The 24,025-nt window shown below is 65.9% G+C and overlaps 1 protein-coding gene across 1 annotated transcript in view; it reads right to left on the bottom strand.

Moving 5' to 3' along the window:
• CBFA2T3 (CBFA2/RUNX1 partner transcriptional co-repressor 3) overlaps positions 1–24,025 on the bottom strand; it is a gene marked incomplete at its 3' end in the record, with an annotated part of 60,238 nt that overhangs the window by 7,354 nt on the left and 28,859 nt on the right. Inside the window, 13 exon segments of the mRNA XM_079907877.1 lie at positions 384–454; positions 457–483; positions 486–720; positions 1,951–2,141; positions 2,436–2,504; positions 2,930–3,128; positions 3,702–3,787; positions 6,516–6,739; positions 7,384–7,565; positions 11,803–11,892; positions 12,011–12,252; positions 16,317–16,394; positions 19,359–19,505. Of these exon segments, the coding sequence (XP_079764003.1) occupies positions 384–454; positions 457–483; positions 486–720; positions 1,951–2,141; positions 2,436–2,504; positions 2,930–3,128; positions 3,702–3,787; positions 6,516–6,739; positions 7,384–7,565; positions 11,803–11,892; positions 12,011–12,252; positions 16,317–16,394; positions 19,359–19,479 (1,815 nt within the window). The 5' untranslated portion in view covers positions 19,480–19,505.

Here is a 24,025-nt window from a genome sequence, read left to right as displayed (position 1 = left end):
TCTGAGTAGCTCTTTTGCCAAACAGCCCCCCAAAATTCTTCAATGAAAATATAAGCCACCAATTAGATTTTTTCATTGAAGAGAAAGTGTGTTAAAGTCATAAAGAGAGAAAAATGAGAGGAAAGAGAGAAAGAGGGAGAGGCGGGTGTGGACAAGCCGGTCACCTCCGGCCGGCGTCCGTCCGGCTGCCTAAAGCTCGTCGGGTGGTTTCTCGGGATGCGCGAGAGGTTGAGGCGTGATCGTCAGGTAGCTGAGAAGTTGCATTGATGCAGTCCTGTTGGTTCTCTTTTCTTTTGGAGAGAAGCAGTAGCAGCAGTGACTCCCAAGGTTGGCTCCCAGGTCGGCCGTCTAGGGGCGCGCGGGCTCGGGGGTCGGCTGGGCACCGGGTCCGGGCGGGTCACGCTGGGCCGGGTCCGGCGGGTCAGCGGGGGCGCGGCGTCCAGGGCGGGCGGCCGGAGGGCGAGCCGGGGCGGGAGGGCCCCGTGAGCCGCCCTCGCTGGGGCTGGCGGCGGCCGGGGGCAGGCAGGGGCCCAGGCCTGGGGTGGCGTCGGGCTGTCCGGGCACTGGCTCGGCTGCTGCGGCCGAGGGGCCCTGCAGGCTCTGGCCGCACACGTGATGATGCTTCTCCCAGTCCTTGTGCTGGCAGAACGAGCCGCAGTAGCGGGCCGCGTTGCAGCCGCTGCACGTCTCGCTGGCCTTGCGCCCGCAGTTCCAGCAGCTCTGGATGTGAGGGGGCACGGTCAGAAGTGGCCCGGGCCGGCCCCCCAGGTCCCCAGAGTACCCTTCCTGGCTGCGGACCAGGGAAGCACACACTCCAAACACACCTGCTCAGACCCAGCCATGACATCACCGGGCAACAAGAGAAAAGCCCCAGCTTGCGGTGACCCTCTGCAGACTCGGCCCCTCAGCTGGGCCGTTTGGGGGGACGGGCTCCCACAACTCCAGCCCACCCCAGACAGGTTCACGGTGGGCCACAACCCCCTCCCTCTCTTCCAGGAAGCCCTCCTGGCCTCGCCAGGGCCCCGATACCAGAACGTGGCAGCCCTGGCAGAGTAAAGAGGTGGGCTGCGCAGCCACAGCTGCTGAGGTCCCGTCCTTCCCCTACCACTGGGCCTCTGATCCTTTTTTCTGTAACAAGCGACGACCCCAGCTGCCCACATGAGCAGAAGGTGGGCAGGGATTCCAGCGAAAGGCCGGAGGCAGCAGCCCAGGCTGTGGGACAGGGAAGCTAAACCACTCTGGGAGAAAGGCCCAAGCGCCCATTTAGCCCCCAAAGCCTCCTGCTGGCCACACTCTGCAGGCATGCCCCCCGCCCCACCCTTGCTGCTCCCCAGATTCCTGCCAGCTCACTCCCTCAAGGACTGCTCGGACGGATGGTACCGCTAGCGGGCTTCCCTGACGCCCACCGTCCTCCCTGCGCACGTCCACGGCCTGAAGAGCCACAGGATGTCCTTCTGTGTCCCTGCTCCCCTTGCCCCCTCGGGGCCAGCTCAGCACAGACGGCTCCAGGGGCCTTTGGACAGTCCCAGGACCCCTGGAGAGCCTCCCCCTCCTCCTGGCCTCTCTGCCGTCCAAGCGCTTCTCAGACAAGGAGAGAACGCAGTGGACGCGCAGGTACCAACACGGTGACTCTCACGCCCCACTGCTCGCCTCTGCTCTCACAGCTTAGAGGGAACCTTGGTGTCTGCCAGCCTGGGTTCAAATAGCGGCCCACCACCTCCTAGGGAGTGACCTGGGGTGAGCCATCTACCCTCTGGAGCCCTCAGAGTCCACATCTGTACAATGGGGACACCCACAGGACCTGCCTCACCAGGCCGTGTGGGGTCAAGGGGCCCCGGGGCTGCCCAAGGTCACGTGGCTGGGAAGCACGTGACCGGGAGGCGGTAGAGTGGGGTTCTGGCCCCGGACTGGGTGTGTGTGTGTGGGGGCAGGGAGGGCGGGCGGCCCTACCTCGCTGGAGTCCTCCTGCTGGTTGACCACGGTGAGGGCGTCCTCGGAGGCCTGCCGCCGCGCCTCGGCCAGGGCCCGCTCCATCTTGGCTCGCTCCATGCTGATGAGCTCGTGGGCCTTGCGCTCGGCGTCCAGCACGGCTTTCTGCAGCTCCGACATCGCCTGCCGCTTCACCTCGTTCACTGCTTCCTCTGCAAAGGACGCCCTCGGCTGGTCGGCACCTGGACCGGCCCAGAAGGGTCTCCCCTGTCCACAGCCCCGGGGGCACGAATGATAGCGGGGGGAAACCTGCAAAGCCAGCCCTCTACTGTAGTGTAGAGGACCGTCCCCTGGAGGGCGGGGACCGGGCCCACGCCCACATTCTGAATCAACAGGCCCGGGCGCGCCCGCAGGGACCCCCACGCAGACGCAGACGCAGCAGACTCAGACGCAGATGCAGACGGGGAGGGCGAGGGGGTCTGGGGCCCCGGGCCACCCCCACTCACCAGCCTTTCTCCAGATCTCCTCGGGCACGTAGCTGGACAGGGTCCGAGGCACGGACTCCCGGTGGACATCTGAAACACAGGAAGGCCGGCATCACACACAGGACGGGGCCCACCCGACTGGGCCATGGGGGCAGGGTGTGTGATCTTGGGGCCCCAAGATACCCATGGTGGAAACCCTGTTATCAGTTGCTGGGCGGGGGGAGCAGGGTGATGTCAGGAAGGGAGACCCTCGGGAGCCGATGGGCTTTGGATTCGGCTGGGAGCTGGTCCGAGCCTGGCCCCTCTGCGTCTCCACGGCCATCATGCAGGGGCCTCCCAGCGCCGGGCCCCTGGCCTATCGGAGCCGAGAGCTGGGCCTCCCAGCGGGTCAGGCAGCCCCTCTTTCCCAGGTTACACGGTGTTGGGTGCTATTTCACTGCAGGGCCGTGTGAGAACGCTGCCGTGGCGAGTGGTGGCCCCGGCCCCGGTGCCCCGCGCGCGCCCACAGAGCACACCTAGCTGAGAGCCCTCAGCGCCCGCGGAGCTGCCGAGGGGCCGGGCGGCGGGCGCGGGGCCCTTCTTGCTGTCCTGGGCGGCGTCACTGTGGCGCCGGATCCAGTGGTTGAGCTCCTCGCGGTCGGCCTCCTGGCAGCGGCGCAGCACGGTGAGCGAGCGCCGCGTCTTCTCGGCCATGTCCATGATGCAGGTCAGGAGCTGCGGGCACGCGGGGCCGGGTGAGCCACTCGATGACGAGGACAGCCGGGACACTGCCCCACACTCCGGGCCCGGCCAGCCCGCCCGCCAGGCCTTCCCAAGGGGGCTCAAGGCTGCGGCCTGAAAACCCACCTCCACTGCCCGGAAAGACACCGAGCAGCTGGGCGGGGCTGGGGGGGCGCCCGGGGCACCACACCGGCGCGGAGGCTTGTCCCGACCCAGGGCTGGGGCTCTCCCTGCAGCCCTCGAGGAGCGGCCTGCCCCGCGAAGCAGACGGGCCAGCGCCGCTCTCTTGGGCTCCCCTCCCCAAAAGGACGCGGGGCAGGGATGACCCTGAAAACGGTGTTAAAGGGGTCCCACCCCCGCGGCCAGGGGGCCTTTCTCCGGGAGACGGTCCGCGGGGCCCTAGAAGGGAGGGTGCTGAGGGGCCGACCAGGAGCGCACGGGCGACCCTAGACAGGCGGGCGCAGGGCCAAAGGGGCACACACGAGCCCTGCCCGCGCAGCGCCCGCAGGTTGGGCAGAGCGCCTGCGAGTTGCTGCGACGCCCCGTGGCCCGGGCCTGGACACTCACGTTGTTGAGGTGCTTCCACTCCTCTGACCACTCGCGCTCCGTGAGCCGGTGGTCAATCACTTCCTCAGGCCGGGACCCGTGCACGGCTGCGGAGGAGGCCGATGGTCAGGCCCCGCCCCCGCTCCCGCGCCTCGCCCCCGCTCATCAAGCCCCGCCCCCACTCACGCCCCTGCTGCAGGCCCCGCCCACGGGCTGTGCCCTCCCGTGGAGAGGTGAGGAAGAGAGCCCAGGGCACTGACCGTATGCCCACTTCCCTGGGGGCTCAGGAACTGGCCTGGCCTCTACTCATGCTTCGGAGCCCTGTCCCCATCCCGCGCTTTGGCCACCCCTCCCCCACCTCCAAATCCAGCCACTCTCACTCTTTCTGCCCCCTGCTGCTGGCATAGTGGCCTCAGACCTCAGTCAAGGGGCTTCCCCGCCGCTCAGGGCCTCCTGTGGCTGCCTGGCTTCACCCATACTTTACTGCTTCCCGGACTCCTATGCGTCCTTCAAAGCACGGGTCCCAGGCTCCTTCCTCCTCAGCAGCCTTGGGCTCTCAGGCTCCCTTAAGCCCCATGTATCTCTGGTTGTGTAGTAACTATAGGTGCTACTTTGCTTATCCTCAGTCCTGCCAACAGACTGTGTCAGTCCCCAGGGCAGGGCCAGTGTGGCCTGTTCACCTCTGTGTCCCCTGGGCCGAGCTCCAGCCTGGGAAGAGGGGTGATCCGGCTTATCTGCTGGGTCTCAGGTGAGCAGGTGTAAGTGTGGTCTCCTGGGAAACAGTGGGGTCGGGAAAAGCCAGAGCCCTGACACTCATTCCCCATGGGACCTGGGCCCTTTGTCTTGCTTGTGGCCTCAGTTTCCCCCACCCTGCCTGCCTCCCGGAGGTGTGATAAGACTCCCGGGAGACGAGATGGAGGGGAGGGCCCTGGGTGTGGAGCAGGGCTCTGTGCTAAGGGCTTTACGGGTTCATCCCTGCCTCAACCTCCAACCGTGTGTGAGGGGAGGGGTCCTGCCGTTATTTCCATTTTATAGATGAGGAAACTGAGGCTGGTTACAGGGACATGTGGACCAAAGTAAAGCGAGGTCGGCTGGAGCTGGGGCTGTGCCCTTAGCCGCTGGCTGGTATAGCTCCAGAGACTGAAACAATGGGGTGCCCACACCCCGTAATCAGAAACAAAACAAACAACTGAGAGCTGAGAAATTCACACCAGCAGGGCAGCGTCTGGCTTCCTCACAGCAGCTCCTCCTACACTTTTTGAAATACTGAATATGCTCATCCCACTGTGACCCAGCAGGGCCCATGCTTCCTGGGCTGGGGTCTACTTAGGCCTTTTTTACCCCCCAAACCTGAAATGCCTACCCAAACTGCAGCAGAGGTGGGAGGTAGTAGCCACAGCCCGCGGTACAGCACCCTGCCCTGCTGCCCACAGAGCTGGGGCCTGCACCGACGCCCTGCCCTGCTGCCCACGGGGCTGGGGCCTGCACCGACGCCCTGCCCTGCTGCCCACGGGGCTGGGGCCCGCACCGACGCCCTGCCCTGCTGCCCACGAAGCTGGGGCCCGCGGTGCACCGCCCTGCCCTGCTGCCCACGGGGCTGGGGCCTGCACCGACGCCCCAACCAAAATAGTGGCTGAGATCTGCCTGACAGCTGGTGTTTATTTTTGCTTTAGCAGAAGCGGGTGGGAATTAGCACCTGCCTGACCCGGCTGCAGGGAGCCAGACGCTGTCACCTGCTGCCCGGGCCTGGGCCCGGGCCCTGGAAGCTTCCGGGGGGAGGAGGCAGGGGCAAGGCCTCTGCTGACCCTTCCTCTGGGCCCACCATCGGCGCCCTGGGCCTCTGCCTCAGGGGCAGCTGTTTCCAGGTTTCCCGCTGGGGGGGGGGGTGTCCCTGGGGTGGAGGCTAATCCTATTCATCCCTTTGACCCAGCACAGAGGAAGGTCAGAAGGTCAGTCGTGGTAGCTAGACGACTCTGGGCCTGTCCGTTACCCCCTTGGGCCTCAGTCTCCCCATCTGTGATGTGGGCACGCTAACACATCACACGGGTGTGTCAGAACACATCAGGGTGCTGCCTTCTAGGACCCAGCGAAACATACAATGCCAACAAGAGGACCCCCGGGACCGGCCACACCACCCCCAGTGACAGCTGGGTCTCAGCACCCACTCTGGGCTAGGCCCTGTATTAACACCCTCTCACCCCCTGAAGGCGGGGCTGCTCTTAAACCCAGCCAGCAGGGAGGAAGCAGGCCTGCAGGGCACGTGACCTGCCCAAGGGCACACCTGCCCCCGGGGCGTGTCGCCCCAGCGCCCAGCCCCCCTGATCTCCTTCCTTCTTGCACGGACCACCCTATATGGATTTGGTGTTTTGGTGTAGCAGGACCCGCCGTGTGCGCTCAGTGGTGCCCTGCTTTCCCTCGGGGCGCCTGGGCGTTGCAACTCCTGCGACTTGGGGACCCCCCACATGCCCGGTCTCTCCCGGCTGCCAGTGCATCCTGAGCGGCTCTAGATCCCATACCTGGCCCTGCAGAGTCCCCAGGACAGGCACCTCTGCAGCCACGGCGCCCACCTGCCATGGGGAGGGGCCCTCCTGGCCCTGAGGTGGCGGCGTCCAGCTGCCCCCCCGGGAAAGATGGCTGTCCCTCAGGCTTCTGGGCGCAGCCCAGGCGGGGTGGGGCACAAATCTCTCCTCTGCACCCACGTCCTCAGTGCCCATCCTCCCCAGACAGACGCGGCCGGGCAGCGCCAGCGTTCACGAGCACACGGCAGCCCCGGATGCTCCGCCCGCCCCCACCTCCACTCGGCGCACGCGTGCACCCCCGCAGCGCGCCGCTCACCCAGCTGCCGATGGCGCTCCCGCAGCTCCCGGGGGTCGAGGTGGCGGTAGGAGTCCCGGAAGTGGTGGGCCACGGCCATGTCCTCCAGGCGGTAGTGCGGAGGCGGCGTGGGCTGGGGCAGCCCGTTGCTGGGGCTGCAGCGCTGGGCGGGGCTCAGGGTGCACGGCCGTTTGCTGAGGTGGTCCGGGTGCAGAGGGTCACGGTCTGACCCGTTCTCTTTGGTCCTGGTCCCAAGAGCAGGCAGGGGACAGTGGTCACGGGGCCACGATCCGTGGACAGAGGGGTGACGGGAAGGTCGGGGCGCGGGCAGAGAGCGAGTGAGCGAGCGAGGAGGAGGCAGACCGAGGTGAACAATGGGAGAGATCAGACCCAGCTGCTGGGGGCCCAGCCCGGTGCGCCCCTCTTCCCCCTCCTCTGGGGCTCCTGGGGTGAGGTGGTCAGGAAGCCTGGGCCTCCTTGGAGAGAGTGGGGGAGACACCCTCCCCCATCAGCAGGACAGGTACCCACGCTATGACCCAGCAGTGCGGGCCAGCCCAGGCACCTGGGCACCTCGGGCTGCTGGACACTCGGGGTGCACGTCCAGAACGAATAGCCAGGGCATGCCGGCCAGGCAGTGTCTGTCCTGCCTCCGCCCCTGTCCTCCCGGGGCATCCGAGTCCTCAGGAGAACCCGCCACAGCCAGACAGGGCGGCCTCGCACCTCAGGCTGAACCTGACCAACCCGGCAGCGGCTGCCACGGAACGCAACGCGGTATCGGCCTGCGTTCTCTCAGCCCCGGAACTGGGGTGCCCGCTAAGCCTCGGCGCCAGCGCAGCTCTCGAGAGTCAGGTAGGGAGAGAGCCGGCCCCTCCACCGTCCCCCCAGGTACCTGTCAGGTGTCCTCCTCTTGCCGTTCTCGTTGACCTCCGGTAGGAGCTCCGAGGAGTCGGTGGGGGAAGAGGCGCTGGCATCCAGCAGGAGCTGCTCGTGCTGGGCCAGGTACTGGGCGGGGGTCTGCTTTGCCAGGCGGGCGCAGTGCAGGAGCTCCCGCTGCAGCAGGGGCAGGTTAGCCTGTGGGGGGCGGGGAGGGGCTTGGACTGGCTGCTGACTGAGGTCAGGGCGCCAGGTGCTTGGAGGTGAGGCAGGGATGCCAGCGGCCAGCCTTGCTGTGTGACTCTGGGCAAGCTGCACGACCGCTCTGGGCCTCGAGTTCCTCTGCTACAGCCTGGGGATGAGGGCGGGACCACGCCCCCCAGGAGACCCAGTGGTTTGGGGTTTCTCCCCTTCACCAAGCTCCCTCCTGCATTGGCATCTGGAGAAATCGAGGCGGGCTCCTCACCAGGACCCGCTGCCTGCGCCTGAGGAAACAGGCCCCAGACGACCGCCCGCACGGAGAAGGAGAGTGAGGCTCAGAGGGGACGGGGCAGCCCTGCACACAGTCCCCGCAGTGGATGAGCAGGACCCCAGCACACCTGCCGCAGACCCCAACGTGCGCTGGCTGGTCCTGCCTGCCCACTTTCTGCGGGTTCCCAGCCCAGCCTTGAATGAAGGTATCAGTGTACCCACGCCGCTCTGGACCGTCACGCGTGTCACCTCCCGGGGTTGGACACGACCACTGGGTTCCACATTTGTGGGTAAGGACACCACAGCACAGGGAGCAGATTGGCACGTGGGGGTGGGCACGGGATTCGAACGCAGATCCCGCCTGTGACCGCCGTGCGTAACTGCCGTGCCCTCCTGCCTCCGCTCTGCTCTAGGCCTCCCGGCGAGCACGGCAGGGCCCCGGGGGCTCGGCGGTCTCCCCAGGCTGGGTGGGGGCGCAGCGGCAGGCCGCTTGGGAGGGCCAGAGTTCTGAGTATTTGTAACGAAGGCAGTTCCCCAAGTTTCTCACGGCGTTTCAAAGCCACTTCGGCAGCCTCTCCCGCCTCTGCGCCACCAGCCCCCACTAGCGCATCCACCCGGACGCGATCAAGCAGCCAACGTGTTTTTTGTCAAGCAGCGCCGGCTGCCAGGCCTGTTCTTTTCCTACTTGGATAGCTGAACAGCGGCCAGCCCGCCATCTGTCGAACACGTTAGGAGCGTGAGCTGGGAAAGGAGGTCCCGGGAGGTCTGAGGACGCCAAACATCCTCCCTCCCCCTCGCCAGCCCCTCCTCTCCTGGTGCAGCAGGGCGGGGGACAGCACGGGCCCTGGCTGGTTGTGTTAGAGCCATGGAAACATCTGGATTCCTGGCCGGCTGGACCCAGCTGCGAGCCGGGGCCACGGGTGGAGGGCTGGCTGGGCGGGGCAGCATCTCCCAGCTTCCGGAAAGCCCCACCACTCAGCCCCGCACAGCGTCAGGCTCAGGAGAGGGTGCAGGGGACCTGGGGCCTTTGGCTGGGGGAATGGGGACCAGGGCCCAGAAGAAATGCATAGACACTATGGGGGGCGGTGCGCCTCTCCTTCCTGGGCAGCAGCCCCAATTCTGTCTCCAGGGCCTCGGAGGCCTCGCCACTGAGATGCTGGACAGACCGAGCTGGTGAATCCCAGCTCTGCCACCTGAAAGAAGGTTCCATGCTGCCCCCTTCACAGACGGGAGCTCCGGCCGGAGAGAAATCAGCGTTTGCATAAACACCCGCAGTCAGTGTTACTGGAGCAGGTGTCTCCCATTCGGTGAGGGTTTATGATGTTTCCACTGCTTTCCCAAGGATCTCCTTCACTGCCCCACACTCCACTGCAGGCCCTGTGTCTGCCCACCCTGGCTGTGCTGTGTGACCGTGGGCAAGTCACTTAACTTCTCTGACTTCTGCCTCACCTGCAGCTGGAGCTGCAAGCAGCTCTGGCTCCTCCCATCCTGGGTGTGAGGCTCCCACGAGCTTCTCATGAGTTAACTCTCCCAGTCCCACCTGAGGAGGTGGGCTGTCACACCCCAGGGACCCGGGAGGGGACTGGGAAGTGGGAGTTTCGGTTGCCCAAGGGCAGAGCTGGGCTTGAGCCGGGCGGGCTGGCCACTGCTCCTGCCTCTGCTATAGGAGACGGCGCCAAGGGCCACCACGTGGGTGCGCCACGGTTGGGCCCAGGAGGCCGTCAATCCCCAGGAAGGCAGTGACCCCGCTGCTCCCAGGTCACAGGTGGGGAAGCCGAGGCCGCCCAGCAGGCCGGCACGCCCCCAGGCTCCCTGCGGCACTCTGCGTGCTCAAGAGGCCAGGGTCCCACGGTGAGTGGGGGGGGAGCAGGGGCGGGGCACTTCCCAGGCAGGGCCGCGACGACTTGTCCACAAGCCCTGGGAACAGGACTGGCCATGCCCAGGAGCCCCACGTCTGGCAGACGAATGGACTCTGTCCCTGACAGCCCGCCGGCCCAGGGCCCTCACCCAGCTGCCCCATCACCAGGAGAGCAATCGGGGCGCCACAGCTCCGACAGCCCCATGACTGTGCTGCGGGCAGGGGGCACAGAGGCAGGCACTGCCAGGCCGGCGCGTCCCGCCTGGCGCCTCACTGGGGTGTGCCTGGGAGGATGCGGGGATGTCAGGGCGAGCGGGCCTGGCCGGGGCGCGCGGGGATGCGGCGTGTTTTCCCTGCTCCTGCTCCTCTGATAAACAAGGGCAGCGGACACGGGCAGGTGGGACCTGTGCTGTAAATGTCTAATCTGACAGGATAAGCAGGCACTGCGTCCCCCACGATGGGGAGCGTGGAGTCAGCAGTACGTTGAAAGCAGGGAGGAACAGGGAAGGGCTGCTGCTGAATTACAAATGACTGCCAGATGGGCAAACCCTCAGCCCAGCTCACAGTGAGCTCAGAGGGGTGTGGGCGGGAAGGCGGGAGGAGGGAGCGGATGTGGGGTCCCCTTGCAACGAGGTGCGGACCTGGGGCACACCCCGGGCAGCCTGGGAGGCTTGGAGCTGGAGGGGTCGGGGCTCCGGCTCTGCTCCACCCCTCCACCAGCGGGGACCTCAGGGCCTCAGTTTCCCCACCTGTTAACCGGGAACAGTGGCAGTGCCTGGGCCACCCCCCCGCACCCCGAGGGCTGCTGGGGGCCCAGCAGGGGCAGCTGCAGAGGACACGTCGTCTGCAGAACACCTGAAATCCCCAGGTGATGACGCCCAGTGGTAGTCGAGCGCATCCCAGAGTCTTTACCTGCGTGTCTCCCCACAACCTTCCCAATAGCCTGAGAACGGTTCCCACTTCACAGCTGCGGAAACGGAGGCACAGAGGGGTGAACTAGCTTGGCCCAGGACAGTGGGGGCTAAGCGGCAGGGTCAGGGCTCGCATCTGGGCGCGTCTGGTATGGCCTGTCTTCACGACCCTCTGAAAGGCAGGCCCCACCAGGGTGCAGCTGTGCAGGTGAGCACGGCCCACGGCTGGGAGCACCACCTGGGCCCGGGAAACGAGAGCCCACCAGGCGCTCCAGGGCGGGCATCTCCCAAGCGAGCTCTGTGGAACCTGACCTGAGGAGATGCGCGCCAGCAGGGGCACCCGTGGTCAAATACATTTGGGAAGCATTTCACCTCCACCCGCTCTGGGAGATGTGCGACCCTCAAGGGGAGCGAAGGCCCTGAGGAGCGCGGCAGGGGAGACACGGGTCTAGCGCTCGTCCCCGTCTTGTGCACACACGCCGCCCAGCACCTTGCTAAAACGCAGGTTCTGACTCAGTGGGTCTGGGCTGGGGCCCGGGAACCTGCATTGCTCACACACCCTGGTGTTGCTGCCGCCAACCCAACACCAACTACCGAGAGGCCCTGGTCCACTGTTTACCTTCCGTGACGGCCACACGGCTGCCTTCCAACTGACACCCGCTCAGCCATCTGTCTGCTTACCCACATGACCACCGTCTGTCCACTGTCCCCCTCCCCTCGCTCCGTTCCGGGTACACCCTCGCTGCTCCTCAAACACAGCAGGCACACCCCTGCCTCAGGGCCTTTGCATGTGCTGTCCCCGCTGCCTGGCTCTGTCCCCCACTCTCCTCCCTCGCCCTCCTCTATCCTCAGAAGGCACAAGGCACCCTCCCTGTAGCTCCAGAGTCTATGGCCGTTGCTGTCGGCTGGCATAGAGCAGGTGCTCAAAACATAGCTTGTCGAGCGGCTGAGTGTATTGGTCACTAATATAACAGGATTGAGCCTGGGAGCTTGGTCTCCGAGCACAGGGTCGGGTGGCTGACTACTCTGGCCTGGCAGCGAGCTTGCAGGAGTCGGCCGTGACAACGGGTCAGCACTGATCCCCCCTGGGGGACAGGGGAGTCAGAGTCTCGAGAACAGTGGCTGATCTGAGCTGGCAGAGAAAAGACTCGGGGCTCCTGGGGCCCCAGCGCAGGGGAAGTGGGTTTGTCCCTACCTTCAGGAAGGGGATGACGAATGGCCGCAGTGGGAAGTTGGTGGCCTCCTGGAGCTTGGAATGGAACTCCTCGATGGTCAGCGTGGAGTTCTGGGGGGTGGGGCAGGGCGGGGCAGGGGGAGAAAACACCTTGCTTCAGCCCGGGGAGAGGAGGGCAGAGACTGAGGGCTGGCCCGGCCCAGGGTCACCACGTCCCCACCCGACTCACCACGAGCCCCAGCACCAGCGTGCGCACGCGCTCCCCGATCTCCGGGGAGATGTCACTGCCGAACTGCTGCAGGGTGGCCAGGAAGCGCTTGAGTTTGCTGAGCTGCCGCGCCCCGCAGGCCGGGGGCAGCTGCTGCGTGGACAGCGCGGCGGTGCACGAGGTGGCTGGGCCATTGCTGAAGCCGCTGGGCGTGGATGGGGTGCCGCTGACGGCCGTGGGCGAGGGACTGCTGCCGTTCATCACTGCGCGGGGAGAGGCGGGCTGAAGACGCAGCAGGGCGGCCGGGCCCCACGGACACCCTTTACAGACGCACAAACTGGGGCCCCGGCAGGGTGGGAGCACAGACGTGATCCAGGCGTGGCCCGGGCTCAGCGGCCCCTCGGCTTTGCTCTGGGCCACGCAGTCAGGCCCTCCACACCCGGGGACACCACGGCCGCACGCTGCCTGGCAGACACGCATCTCCTGCGAACAGGTAGAGGGGCTTCCCCACAACCGGGATCTGCGGGCCCACCCTCCTCTTCCACGGGGAGGTCCCTCATCCCCCCTAAAGGGTAGTGACCACCCCCCCACCACGACAGCCCAAAGCCACGCCCCAGTGCCTACGCAGGTGCCAGGCTGACGGGGCTCAAGGTGGGGCAGGGGAGCCTGGACCCCCGGGACAAGCGGGGTCGGATGCTGGCGGGGGGACACCGCACAGCTGCTGTCTGGGGCTGCTGCACGGGTGGACGTGTGCGCACACGGGCCCCAGCTGCGTGCGGAGGACGAGCAGGTGACCCGAGGGGCTTGCGCTGAGCTTGTGCGGGGGCCCCGGAGCAGCACTGTGGGTGCCTGTGGTGACAGACACTGGGATGCTGTGAAGGGGACCAGAGGCAGGACCGTGATCCTCAGCTGAGTCTGCCCCAGGGCCGGGGAGCCCTGCAGAGCCTGACCACCTGCACCCACTCCCCTGCACCAGGGCCTGCACAGAGATCAGAGGTCGTGGGCTCCCAGGGCCCTCGGTGATGGCGGAGGGGGTCTGGACACGGGAAGGCTGCACGGGACCCGCGCCTTCACACTCCTGCTCGCACACCCAACTCCCGCTCCTGCGCACGTCTGTGCTCCCTACACGACCATCCCGAAGCCCACCCTCGCCCACACCCTGCACTCCACGCACCTTCCCTCCCTCAGCAGCCCTGCACGCACCTCACGCAACATGCCAAACACACGTGCTCTCATACACGCGTACACGTGCACGCACAGATACATAAATGTGCACACACGCGCACACACCTCATGCGTGCTCGCACACAGGCCTATATGCACTGCACGCATGCACACACGTATGTGCACACGGACCCAGTGCACAGCCCACAAAGACCTATGCACACACGCACACACGTGCACACACGTGCCCACAAGCATACCCCACATGCACACTTGCACACGTGTGCACACACGGGCACGATGCAATGTAGCCCCACGGCGCACCCATGTGCACACCCACACAGCACACGCACACGTGCAGGCGCACGTCTCACTCACTCAGCTGTGGTCCCCAAGGCCCGTGCCCTGGCCCTCCCGCCTTGTCTGGCTGGGTCTGTGCAGAGGCCGCGCGCTCACGCCTCGCTGGACTAGGGATCTGGGGACGCAGGACAGCTCAGAGCTGCTGTTTTCTCAGGGCCGGGTTTCTCCAGGGCTCCAGCATCTGCCGGGGCCTGTGTGTGTGGAGACGGGGGAGCAGCAGCCCCCTTCTCCGGGCTGGGGATGCTGCTGGGCTCGGCTCTGGGAAGCGGCCCTTCTGAACAGCCGCAGCACGGGCGGAGGGTGTGTCGCCCTGCCCCTCCAGACCACGCCAACCCGGCTATCCTGATCTGGCTCTGGGGGGTGACCTCCGCCGTCTTGGCCTCGCCCAGCCTGCAAGGGCGGGAGCACGTGAGGTGACCGCATGCCCGTCCCTCCTCCCTGCGCCTCGGCTATCCCAGGGCTTGGCTCTCCAGGTCCCGGTTGCCGGCTCCACCCGCCCCTGCAGGCCTGTGGGAGGTAGCTCCCCTCCAGCCCTAGGCCTGTGCCCTCCCCCTCGGAGCTGGAACTGGCGCCCCCCGTTGACCCCGAGCCCACTGTCTGGGCGGCTCCGCACCTTCAGCTTCCATGACCGCCTGCCGGCGACACCTGCGAACGCTCCCCCCGGCCCCCCCGCCCTGAGCTGCGGGCCAGGGACAGCCACCTAAGCCCCAGGCAAGGGGCCTCGCAGTCCCTGAGCAGCACCCACGGTGCTCAAGGTCGCCTCCCGTCCCCTGGGGGCCCCGGCACTCCGCAGAGCCTCAGAGGCAGAGTAACGCAGCCCAGCCCTTGTGGGCACAAGATAAGCACCCTGGTTGGGAGTGGGCGTCCTGGACCAGCCCAGACATGCCGTGTGGGTGAGATTCGGGCCTGGCCCCCATTTCCTCATCAGCACACGGCCCTCGGCCCAAACCAGAGGTGGGGCTTCTGGGCCCGGAGGACGGGGTGTTCCGTCTGCTGCATGCTCCCCCTCGCAGGACCCAGGTTATCCTTCTCCCACCGGAAGGCGCCGGAAACGCCTGACCTGATTGCTTTTACGTGTTGGGTGATGGCTCATCGATAACCGGCCCCACGTAACAGACGTTTGGGAAGCGCTGGTTGAAAGCCAGGGTTGGCGCCAAAACAGACGTGCTGCCTCTGTGTCCCGAGAGGGGGCGGGCTGCAGGCGTGGTGACCCGCTCCGCTCGGGGCCCGCGCCCTTCACTCGGCCCTTGGTCCCGCTTCTCCCTCCCTGGAGACACAGTGCAGGTTGAAACCTGTTTGCCCCCCTGCTCTGGGCGGCCTTAGAAGCTCCTTCCAGGACCCACAGGTGACACGCCGGCTCAGGGGTAATCCTACAGGACAGTCACTCTGGGGACTTCCTCTCGCTCTGGGATGGAAGGAGCTCCAGACACAGAACACGAAGGGCCCTGTCCCTCACCCTCTCCGAGGTGTGTCCAGGGCACCCTTGGAACAGAAGACTCTGCTGTTGTGCTAATTTTCTCTGTCATTGTGGAGCTGATGCCCCCCCCCCCCCACACACACACCCTCGTCGAGACTGATGACAGCCGCTGGCGGTCACCCCAGACAGGCCGGGAGGTGGCCTGCTGCATGGGGACCTCACCGCAGCGGGGGCTCCTGGTCACTCACGGCAGAGCTGGGCCGTCGCTCGGGGTCTGGATCCTCAGGGGCTTCGAAGACGTGCGGCTATCCATGCCTCCTGGGACCCCGCCCGCCAGCCCCTGGCCTGGCCTCCCCGTGGCGCCCTTACCCGCTCGCCCTCGGCGCCTGGTCCTCCCGGCGGCCGGCCTGCCCTCGCTCGCTGCGCTCCCTCCCAGGCTGCCGGGCAGTCTCAGCCGCTTGCTAAAGAGACGCCGAAAATAACCCTCGGCCACAAGTGCTTTCATTCCCGCAACAGGTGTGTTACTAAGATAGACCACACGTGTCCCGGCCGAGGTTTGGGGGCACAGCGCAGCACCCCACGGCTCCCCCAGTCCCGGGGCTGGGCCGGGGGGGCTAGGACGAGGCACCGAAAACAGCCCCTCCCGCCAGCCCCCCTCCCAGCCTTGGTGCTGGGAATCGCCATCCTCCTGTCCACACAAAGCTCACAGGCATCACAGCACCGCAGCTCCGTGCACACGCCGGGCCCTAGATGATGCCACACCTGGGCTTACATCGGGCCGGTCCAGATGGGCGAGCCCGCTGCGCTGGCTGGCTGACACACACTGCCAGCATCGCCCCGTGAGAGCCTCGCCTAAGGGCATCAGCTGCGGCTTGGGCGCTTGGACGGGCACGTCCACGAGTGACCAACATCTGCTGAGCACCCCGCGTGGGCCAGACTTCGTGCTGACGTGGCCCAGGGCCTCGTGCGATCACCCCTGGCACGAGCGCCATAACTTTCTTTTACAGGTGGCGGCCGCGGCCTGTGGACACTGTGCCTGGAAGGGGAAGCGTGGGGTCTGCCCTTGAGATGGGCTGTGGACTGGCCACTGACATCTGACCTTCTTGCAACTCTGGGACCTGCCTGGCTCGCCCTGTTTTGAGTTGGGGAAAAGGAAGCTGAGCGAGGCCACCCGCCTGCCTGAGGCCACAGAGCGTACGAGCGGCAGGGCTGGCTGTGAACTCAGTCTGTGACTTGGGGGTCCTGGCTGCTCTGCTCTCCTGGGTCTGTCCCTTGGGCTCCATCCCCTAAGAGAGGCCTAGCCCGGCGGACGCAGGGGTGCAGGCAGAGCAGTGGGCGCCGGGCGAGGACCTCCCGGGAGGCCGCGGTTTTTGTTATTTTACTTACAAAGACAGACCATAGACCATTTTAAGCAGCCATGAAAACGGCCGTGGGGCAGAGACATCGCAGGCCCGTCCTCTCGATCTGTAAGCAAAATAAGAAAAGCACGCTGTGAGGAAGGAGGCCGGCACCGGACGCTGCCCTGGGGGGTGTCTACAGTCGGCCCCTCCCCTGCCTCTCGACAGCGTTTTGGGGATTGGGACTCTGTCACCACCTTGGGCCAGTCCACAACCTTCTCTGGGCCTCGGCTTCCTTCTCTGAAAAATGGGCTGGACCAGGGGATGTCTTAGGGCCGTTTCTGGCGGGAACATCTGGGGCTCCACAAGGGTTCTGGCACCTCCCTGGGTACGGGTGGGACACCCTGGCTCTTAACAGCTGCGTTTCTGGAAAGCGCCTGGTGACCCCACTCGGCACCATCCTCAGGGACCCGGAGCCCAGGTGATGGGCTAGAGGTCAACAGACACACCAATGGTGGTTCCGAGACGAAGCCCAGGTCTGAGCTGCCGCGAAGGGCAGAAGCACCGAAGAGGAAGAGAGATTTGATTCGTCTGAGCTGGAGTTAGTGGGCAAAAGCCACAAGGAGACAAGCTGTACCACTGTAAACAGAGACTGAGCCCCTGTCACGGGAGCAGGATGGAGCGCTAGCCCCTTAAGGGTCCTCCCCGCTGCCGAGTAGCTCCTTACATCCCTCCCCAGAGTTCTCTCAGCCCTCTGCCCCAGTCCCGAGCCACACCACAGCTTCAACTCTAAAATGAATTCATGCCCAGGGCAGTCACCAGGCAAGGAGAACCACAGCCCTCAAGCCATGGCTCAAGGTCAGTCTCTGGTCAGCTTGGCTCGCAGGCCGGTCCTGGGGAATCTGGGGAGGTTCTTGGCAGGAATCCGCAGGGAACGCGGGGGCTCCGTCTACTCTGGCTCCCACCAGCAGGTGCACAGACGCGGTTAACCCCCCTGCTTTCAGGGAATTCGTGGGTTAGGGAACGAATCTGAGGCCACCTTGGAGGAAGCCTGACACTTAAGACAAAAGCCCCCAGCAGCCAGAGAGCACTAGGCGTCAGCTTAGGAAAGAAAGACGCTCTTGTCTCTCATAACCTCCATGCCCTAAACGGAGCCGGGACCCCAACGAGAGGGGACGGACCCTGAGCCACACGCAGGCTGCCACCCGCACGTCTGTTCCCAGGCCTCACGGAGGCGAGCCGGTGGTGTCAGCTGACCCCAGCCCAGTCCACAGCCTGGAACATCTGGTTCCCAGACCAGCACTGTCTGGAACACGGGCTCCTGGACCAGGAAGAAAAGCAGGCCAGGGAGTCGCGCCCATGAGGGTCGGGGTCCCCGGGTCGGAGCCCTCGACCAGACCCTCAGATGGTCTCTGCTGGTCTCTCCTGCTTGCAACCCGGACAACAGTTGCGGGGCAGGTCATCTTCCCAGGGGGAGCTGCTGTTGCCCCGTCAGGAAGAACTCCTTTTCCCGCCCGGGCTGAGCGTACGCGGGGGAAGTTTCGCCAGGCTGCAGCCTCCCCTCTCCACCCACGAGGCCGCACGCGGAGGCAGCGGTCCGTGGACGGAGACCGGCCTGCGGCTCAGCCCGAGGTGAGGACTGACTCTTCTGGAAAAGAGGGAGGGGTGACAGTCCCCGGGCGAGAAGAGTGAATGAGACAAAGCACGGCCACCTCTGGCCACTCCCGTGCGGCCAGTGCAGGCTGCGCACCCAGGATGGCGGAGGGCAGGGCCCACCCCAGTCTCCGGCACATGTGGGGACCCTCACTCAGACCGACCCCGGGGGAACAGAAGCTGGAACATTCTGTGCCAAGCGATGTGTGGGGAGGGGTGCTTGGTCATTAAGCTCCTACTGTGCAGGGGTCGCCCTGCTTTCAGGTGGCTGCTCCCGGGAGCAGGTGGTGTTGTCCCATCTCCCAACAGAGACCAGCTCACAGCCAACATCCTACAACAAGGGGCCCAGCCCGACCTCCTTCTCCAGGTGGGGGCCGCTGCCTGGCCTCGGAGGGCAGAACCAGTACCCTTCACGCCCAGATATAAAAGGAGCAGGCCGGGCCCTGGGGCCCACCCTGGGCTCTGAGCACAGCCCAGGACCCCGGGTGGGTGGAGTGGAGCCCGATGAAGCCGGTGGGAGCCAGGAGCCACCAGGCCAAGGCATTTGAGGTTCCTGCCCCAGAGACGGGCTTCATTAGGGTTTCAAAGCCTGGGGAAGGGTCCCCCGGTGTGGGGCTTTCTGGCTTCTGAACATGTGGGTGGGGGAGGCACGTGGACTGCCCGCCAGAAACACCTAGGACACACTGCTGAGCCCTTGGTCGAGGGGACAGGGAACAGGGTCCCCCCAGCAGCCCAAGCCGGGGGTCTCCTTCTCAACTGCTCTGGCTCAAAGGACCGGGGCTCAGGTGGTGCCTGTGGATTCCGAAGCCCACCCAGACCCTCTGTGTGTGCCGAGATGCTCAACCCAGGGCCCAGGGCCAGCGAGATACCACCACGTTGCTGGCAGCCGAGGCCCCCCTGACCCCAGCTCCTGGCCCACCCACACACCCGGCTCAGGCCTGGCCGCAGAGCTCCTCCAAGGCCACAGCTGCCTCCAATGGGCCCTCCAGGGCGTGCAGGCCCAAAAGGATTCACCCACATGCAAGTGACCTGCTGTGTGACCATGGGGAATCCCTCATCCCTCTCTGAGCTCCAGTATAGCAGCTAACCTTGACAGAATGCTCACCGTGTGCCCACCGTGCTAAGAACTTCTAACTTGCTCGCCCTCACAGCAGCTCCTTGAGGCAGGGGCCATGGCCAGCCCGGCTTTGCAGATGAGGAACGCCGGGCCCAGAGAGGTTAAGAAGTTTGCCCAAAGCCTCACGGCTACGAAGCAGAAGAGCTGGGACCCGAACCTCAAAGCTTGGGCCCTGACCCGTGATGACATCCTCCCTCTTAAAGGCCCAACAGGGGCGTTTACAGGTCCAGGATGGAAGCTCGGACCTTAACGGGCTCGAGGGACCCCCGGAGGTGCCTCTCCCCGCTGCACCCCTCGGGACCGGGCCCTGGGGTTACTCACTTGTGTGGGGTGTGAAGGGGGGGTGTCGCGTGGCCCCCTGGGACGCGGCGGGCGGCGGGGGTGGCATGCTGGGGGGCGTGGCCTGGGGCTGCGTCTTCACCTCGGCTGGGGAGCCAGGCATCGCGGAGGCCTTCTCCTTCCTGTCCGCTGTGGGCGTCACGGCCACCGGGGTGGGGGAAAGGAGAGAGAGACAGAGAGAGAGAGAGCACGGGTGAAGCAGGCCGAGGGGCACAGGGGTCGGCGCCGCCCAGCCCCACCTGGTTCCCGGCTAAGGGCCCCAGCAGCTGGACGTGGGCCTATGTTGCTGGGGGCCCAGGTGGGCGACTCCCAGATGGCCCCCAGGTAGCTTCCGGCTCTGCCTACAGAGCCCGTCCCAGGCCCCAGCCTGCCCTAGATAAGCCCCAGGTGTGCTCACAGGTGGCTGCCATCCCACCCACCTAGGACCGGAGAGCAGGCTTGGGTCGGCCCATTTCAGGTGGGCTGGAGGGTGTGGCTTTCAGAACTCTGGCCAGCCAGAGCCGGGCTGGAGTTCTCACTGTGGAAGTGGCCCTGGGGGAGCCTGGATTGTCTCTCCTGCAGACCAGGGAGTCGGGCGGCATCCCCCAAGCCTGCGGTACCCCGACTCTGCTTGCATCAGCCCCTCCTGGAGGGCATGTGCAGACAGCCTCCCCAGCCCCATTCCTGAACTCAGCAGGTCCGGAGCGGGCCTGAGACTCCGCACTTGTAACAGGCTGCCGGGGAGGCCCCCGGGGCCGCAGCTGCCCAGGTATTCTTTGCAGGTGGAGGGGGGTGAGCCTCTGGGCCTCCCCCCTCCATCTTAGCTCAGGGTCAGGCCGCAGAGACCCGGGAGCAGCGGCTGGGATTGTGGGTGCGTCCCGCCTGTAACGAACAGGCCCAGCCCACGTGGCCCCAGCCACTGCTCGCCCTGCTGACACTGACGGAGTCTCCTGGGGGCCGGGGGCCGATGGGGCCAGGCTTGACACCTGTCAGCCACCACCAGGACTACAGCTCTGTCCCTCTGCCTCTGCCCATCCTCCCCTCCCCGGGGTCCCGCACGATCTGGGCAGAGGTGGAGACGCACGTGCACCCGGGCAGCCACCTCCGTGAACAGCGATGATGCTAATGAACGGCATTTACCGCTACCTGTGCCCCAGACCGTGCAGACCTCCCCTCATCGCTCCCACATCCTCCTTTACAGAGAGGAGATGCCCTCGGCACTCCAGGGCCCAGGGGGTGAGAGCAGAGAAATCCCCTCCCCACCGGGCCCCACGGAAGGGGGAAGCAGCCGCTCACCAGCAGCCACCCGGCCTCGCAGCACCTGCTGTCCACTCAGCTGGCCTCCCTCCCGCCGGGCGCCCTGCCCCCCAACAGCCCGTCTGTCAGGAGGCTGACGGCTTGGCACACGTGTGCCACAGCTGTGGGGGCCCGTCAACGCCACGCCTGGCTACGGGGCTGGCGGCCAGTCTCCAGTGACAACCAAAGAAGGAAAACGTGGCCAGCGCCGTGGGCTCCAGGCCACCTCTGTGGGGTGCAGCCCCATCCTGGCCAGCCCTTCATCTGACCAGGCCACCCTGGGGCAGGCAGTCCCGCCAGCAGGCCAGGGAGGGCGCTTAGGGTGCCAGACTGGGACGCCGGGGATGCAGGGCCTGGTCGGACCTTCCAAAGCCCTTCCACGTCGGGCCTTCACCGGAGCATCATGGGTGGAGCAGACCAGAGAAGTGGATGGAGAGAAGCCGGCGGGAGGGGGCCATCAGGGAGGGTGGACCGAGTGTGCCCGCGATGACGAGGGTGCCACATCGCAAGGAGTCTTGCGCCCACCCCACTGATGCCTGCCGGGCCTGTGGACGGAGCGGGCGGTGCCCTGCTGGTGCCCGGAAAGCAGGCCCGAGGCTGTCCACTTACAAAGGAGACACACTCACGCTTCTGGAAGATGACAGTCGTGGCTCCTGTTCCCAGGAAACCCTGCGAGGGGGACGCTGCTGCCAGCCCTGCTTTACAGGCACAGAGAGGTGCAGCCATCCGCCAAGGGCACACAGCACGTATGGTGTGGGTGGGTCTGCAGGGTTCCAAGGCCTGGGTGACATCAACGCGAACTCGCCTCCTTGCAGGAGAGGCAGCAAACCCAGGTGGATGGAGGTTCTGGGCTGGCTGGGTGGGGGCACCCCTGCTCTCCCAGGTCCCACCTCCAGCCCTGTGCACCGTGGAAACCCCACAAGAAACCCCACAGGTCTTGAATCTTGTTTGAGTCTGGCTCTATTGCCTCCTGGCTGGCTGTGTGACCTAGGGCCAGTCACCTCACCTCTCTGAGCTGACTCTGTAAAGGCTGAGGGCAAAGCGCTCAGTGAAATTCGGTCACGGTTTACGGAGCAACTTGTGCGCCGGGACCCTGCTCTGGAGGCTGCCCTCGGCACGCACCCCAAGCCATGAAGCAGAAGGTGACAGAGCCCCTCGGGGAAGAGCAGAGGTGGTGTGGAGACGGCGAGCGACAGCAATTGTGGTCCAGGAACAGAGAACACAAAGGCAGCAGGGAGTGTGCAAGGCCTCTAGCTGTGCAGGGAATCGACAGGAGGCTGGCTGGGCCGGGCTGGTGGGCAGTAGGGAGCCAGTGAAGGTTCTGCACAGCATCCAGCAGACGTCATCTCTCCTGCCTGAAACCCTCCAGCAGCTTCCCCTGTATGTGGGGCTTCCCAGGGTCCTACCCCCCGGCCCGCTCCCACGACACCCAGAGCCCCAGCTCCAAGCCCTCACACCCCCCCCAGACCACTCCCCCTTCCCTCCTGGGGGTCCAGCTCCGACCTCATGTCCTCAGGAGAGGGGTCCCCACGTGAGACATGAGGGTCTCTAGCTCCCCTGGAACGTGACCCCCCGAGATGACCTTGTTTCCTGGCTCACCTGTCGCAGGGTTTCTGGAAGGCCGGCCACGAGAATGAGGTCACCACCGGCAGCCCTCCTAGAGGGGTCTCCCTGCTCAGGGGCCAGAGGGGGCAGGTCGGGGGGTCCTGGCTGCCCTGCCTCCAAGGTGGGCCGACACGGGGGCTGTGGGCGCACCCACAGCTCACCCTGCACCCTTGCCTTCCTTGGGGCTCGCCGAGCGAGGACAGCAGGGTGCGAGGGAGCGGAGTCCCACCCTCCTGACGAGCGGCTGCCTCTGAGCCGGGCTCCCCCCCTCCCCGGGGTGCAGCATGGGTCAGAGGAGGAGGAGAAGCGTTCTTGGTGGGGGGCCGAGCGCCCGCCGTGGTCACGCCGCCCGCGGCGGTAGCTATTATTACCGTCCTCTCGCCGCCTCTGCACCCCCGAGTGGGGAGCCCGGGTCAGCCCGCGCTGGAGCCAAGCCTGCCCGCCTCTGGCCTGCGTGGCCTCAGGGCACACGGCTAACAAGCTGCCAGACAGGCAGCCTCACTCTCCCAGGAGCCGGCTTCCTGCCCAGACCCTTTCAAGGGCCCGCGCCAGCCAAGGGCTGCTCCCTCACCCCCTAAGACCCACTGCGAGGCTCGGACCCCCGAGGGCTAGGGCACAACCTTCCTGCCCATCTGGCAGCCTGGGTAGGGCCGTGTAGGCAGGACCCTGCACCCACAAGCCAGCACGAGCAGGAGCTGGCCAGGACGCGGGGGCCTGGGGAGGGGCCCGCTGTTGGGTGCTGACTGCTGGGGGCCGGTGAGGGGGCAGCTCCCACCCCGCCAAGGCTGCGGCAGGGGGGACGTCCCGGCAAGTTCCAGACTCCACCCAGAAAACCTGGGCCGGCCTTGTGGGGCAGCTCTTCCCCCCTCCCCCATTCTCAGGTACCTCTGCCCCCAGCGTCCACTCCCAGGGGTCCTCAGCCCCGGGGGAAGCCAGGCCCCGTGTGCTGCACGTCCACACGGCATCTCATTGGATCCTCATGGCCCCCCCAGAAGGCGCTGTCAGAGCCCCTGTACCGTGGCATCCTGTGCCCCGCCTATGAGAGGCACTGACCCCATCCATGGGACCCCGGGCTCCAACGGTCCCCCTGCACCCACCCCGGGTCTGCGTTTCCCCCACTCCTGATTCTAGGGTCATTGGGGGTCCTCAGCCCGAGACCCTCCACCCAACACCAGGGGTCCTCCTACACAAGCCCCCTTTTAGGGAGCTCTGATCTAGCAAGTTGGTTATGGGGCCCAGGCAGCTGAATGTATGTCAAGTTTTAAGTTCCTTGTTTCTTATGAGATTAATATATAAGTAACAGCTTCCCCCACGCTGGCCTGGCACATGCCCCTTGTGCCTCAGCTTGCCCACCCCTCAGGACCCCAGGGACCGACTTTGACTAAGAATTCCATACCCCTGCTCGAGGACACGCTGCACCTCAATAGCAGCCCCAGGAGGCAGGTCCTGCCATCGCGCCCATTTTATAGATGGGGAAACTGAGGCTCGGGGAGGACAAGTGACTTGCTCAGGGTCTCAGAGCCTGAGGGCAGCAGGGACCGAGCCTGGGGACTCTCCATCAGAGCCTCAGGCCCCCGCGCCCTGCAATCACTTGGGAGACTAGAAAGTTCTGAAGCCAACCCAGGGCTCCCTGCATGGGCCGACCAGCACACGGAAAGGGCAGCTGCCTGGGGTTTGAGGCCGGGGCAGGTTCATTGCTCTGAGTCAGTGGGTAATGCCCCGGGCGCCCTGACTCTGGGGCAGGGGAGGACAAGGACCACCTTCCCAAC

This window comes from Stenella coeruleoalba (genome assembly GCF_951394435.1).
Source record: "Stenella coeruleoalba genome assembly, chromosome: 20".
Classification (NCBI taxonomy): domain Eukaryota; kingdom Metazoa; phylum Chordata; class Mammalia; order Artiodactyla; family Delphinidae; genus Stenella; species Stenella coeruleoalba.
Note: the sequence above shows the minus strand (reverse complement) of the source record. Positions and strands in the feature narration are given on the sequence as shown.